Below are 3,172 nucleotides of genomic sequence, written 5' to 3' on the forward strand. Positions count from 1 at the left end.
GTAAGAGTTTCCTTCAAGGCCAAGACGACATCAGATACAGTTATTAGCCCTCAGAATGATTTGACATTTATGTGGAAAACGTAGTGCGAGAGGAGCCAAAGCCATCAACACCTTCCTTATCCTCCCCAACGACCATGGTGGGCTCTGAATTTGATGTTTTCCTCAGCTTTAGAGGTGAAGACACTCAGATGAGATTCACGGACCATCTATATGAGGGCTTTCGGCTGCGTGACCTTGAGAGACAGTGATGGCTTGAAAAAGGGTGAGACGATTGGGGAGCTGCTTGGATACATTGAAAAATCTAAGATCTGTAATCCCATCTTCTCCAAGGGTTATGCTGATTCAAAGTGGTGTTTAAGAAAGCTCGCCAAAGTAGTGGAGTGCAACAAAAGGGTGATCCCTGTGTTCTTTGATGTGGATCCCTCTGATGTTAAGAGTCAGAGCGGTGAGTTTGCTTCAGCATTTAAGAAGCATGAATCCAAGCGGACGGTGAGGCAGGAAGAGGTGATAACGTGGAGGGAAGCATTAACAAAAGTAGGAAATATCTCTGGTTTCACTCTCAAGGACACTAATGGGTATGTTTGATAGTAATTTTCTCTCCCACTTTAAACATTTGATTATGCTTTCATGATCTCTCTCTTTTTCTTTTCTTATGGATATTTTGTTGATGATTAACCAGTTTTGGCTTCCTTGTTAAACTAGTACAAAATAGTTCCCTTTTTATTACAAAAGAGAAAAGGACAAATTTGATAAATGAATTTCTTCAACCGACTTAAGTGAATGGGCCAACTTTTTCTATGCTGTAGAAGATGTTAATAATACAATAGTTTCGTTAGGCTGACTTCCTTGTGATGTAAAAATTCCTTTTAAGCTATATATACCTTTTTCCATCATGCTGGTTTCTTTAATTTCATCTTTGCTCCTTTGCAGGTACGAGGGGAAGCTTCTACAAATTATTGTGAAGAAGATTCTAACTGAAGTGAACCCACATCATCTACATGTGGGTGAATCCCACCTCGAGAAACTTAGGATGGTCTTGGATGTGAAGGCTAATGAAGTTCGGATGATCGGCATCCATGGAATGGGCGGCATCGGAAAGACCACCTTGTCAAAGCTGTCCACAATAAATTTTCTTTTGAACTTGAAGCTTGTAGCTTTCTTTCTAATGTCCGGGAAGCATCCCTATCTAAGGGGATTTTGTCACTTCAACAACAGTTGCTTAAGGACATATTCCAATCTGATGAAACTATTACAGATGAGAGCAAGGGAACTCAACTCATCAAAAATAAAATCGGCACGAAGAAAGTTCTTTTCATTCTTGATGGCGTCGATAGCAAGGATCAGCTTCGTGCATTGGTTGGCAGCCGAGATTGGTTTAGAGAGGGAAGCAGGATTGTAATCACAACAAGAGATACAAAACCCTTGACTAATCTTAGAGTGAAGGATTAAGCCATTATGATTCCATGAAGTTGTTCTGCTACCATGCCTTTCGGAGTGAAAAACCGCCAAGTGAGGAATATGTCAAGATGTGTAGTGAAGCAGTGTCAAGCATTAATGGGCTGCCATTAGCACTGGAAGTCTTTGGGTCGCAGTTCTTTGACTTGAAGACTGAAAAAGAATGGACAGGTATGTTGAAACGGTTGAAGGAAAGCCAGCACTAAGAAATTTTTGAGAGGCTGAAATTGAGTTGTGATAGCCTCAATGAAAATGATAAGCAGGTGTTCTTAGATATAGCTTGTTTTTTTGTTGGTAAGCGTATGAGTAGGGAATGGGAGGTAAACATCGGGACATCCCATTCGAAGTGGATGATGCGAAGCACTTTTGGGAAGAATGTCGTTTTCACCCAGAGCATGCAAGTAATGTTCTAAGGCATAAGTCTCTCATCAAAATTAATTAATAAATGCGAAGTAGACTATAGTCCTTTGGGGCCCAAGATTGGGAGGTGGTGTTTTGAAATGCATGACCAAATAAGAGATGCGGGAAGGAAAGTTGTTGAAGATAAAGAAAAAGAAAAGAAATCATGTAGCCTGCTGTGGAACAATCCCAAAGTAGTAAAGACTTTGCGAAAACAGATGGTATGTAAGCTTCTTCTTTTCGACCACTCAATAAATTATGATTTGAACCGTTGTATTGCATCTTGCGTACCAGCTTTCCTTCATTCTTTTTTTCTGTTTTTTGAAAAAACTATCCATACTATGAAGACCCAATTACCTTTGCTAACAATTTAATTATCTTTCCTAACAAGCAATAAGCATGGATGTGCTGGAAAGTAAACCAATGGGTACATAATTAAGTAAAATGCTTAACATATAAAAGAAATATGCAAGACATGTGCATAAGAAATTATTTTGTTTTCAAAACTCTATTTACGTTTTTAATTTTTACAATAAATCCCTACCAAAGTGCTTGCTTTACCTTCTCTGAACTTACGATTGAGTAATGAGGGTTTGAAAGAGCACTTCACTCTTACTTTCTCTCCAATTTACACAATAACAATTTTGTTGTTTAGCCAAATACAAAAGAAACAGACTGAAATATCACTAGGTTTTATCTTCTAAGGCTAACGACCCCAAGTCAAATGAAAATCATGAGCAGAAAAAATTAAGAAAAACATGAAATTTACTTTTAAAATAATTATTTGTATTTAAGCTTCACCTTTGCCAACATATAAAAGTGTTGCATGTTGGTAATAACTGCGTGGGAGCATTTTGTATTTGCAAGTGTACTAAACAACAATAAAGGGGAAAATTTCATTTAGAACTCCACTTTTTTGTTGTTTTTCATTTATAAGCTTATTCCTGCAAACCACTTGATGGATGGTAGGCCGCCTTCCTTTTGTTGACCAAACCATCAATCAAAATAATGAAGGTTAGGGCTTACAGTATATCATTTTATTGATCATATTTCATTTTTGCGGACAGCAGCATAAGAAGAAACCAAACTTTTGTTGAAATTTGATTACTTCCCAATGGAAACCTAAAATTTTGCATTAGAATGGCATAAACATTTAAGCACAATTCCGGGATAAGCAACTCAAGCATTTTCCCATTTTTTTTACTCTACTTTATAGAAGAAAGAAAATGACCTTGATGCCAATAACTTAATTGTCAATCATTGTCAATTTATTAAAGCGGTAAAGGCTCTCTCTTTGTAATTGTTAGTAAAAGTGAAT

General features: G+C 37.3%; 1 protein-coding gene across 1 annotated transcript; it reads left to right on the forward strand.

Moving 5' to 3' along the window:
• The first annotated feature begins 210 nt into the window (after window positions 1-210).
• Window positions 211-1,661, forward strand: LOC116246816 (TMV resistance protein N-like). Its single transcript, XM_031618689.1, has 4 exons — window positions 211-575; window positions 931-1,150; window positions 1,216-1,356; window positions 1,470-1,661. Exons 1-4 carry the CDS (start codon window positions 211-213, stop codon window positions 1,659-1,661), a joined length of 918 nt encoding a protein of 305 aa, XP_031474549.1.
• Window positions 1,662-3,172: the final 1,511 nt, after the last annotated feature.

Source organism: Nymphaea colorata, chromosome 2 (assembly GCF_008831285.2).
Source record: "Nymphaea colorata isolate Beijing-Zhang1983 chromosome 2, ASM883128v2, whole genome shotgun sequence".
Taxonomy (NCBI): Eukaryota; Viridiplantae; Streptophyta; class Magnoliopsida; order Nymphaeales; family Nymphaeaceae; genus Nymphaea; species Nymphaea colorata.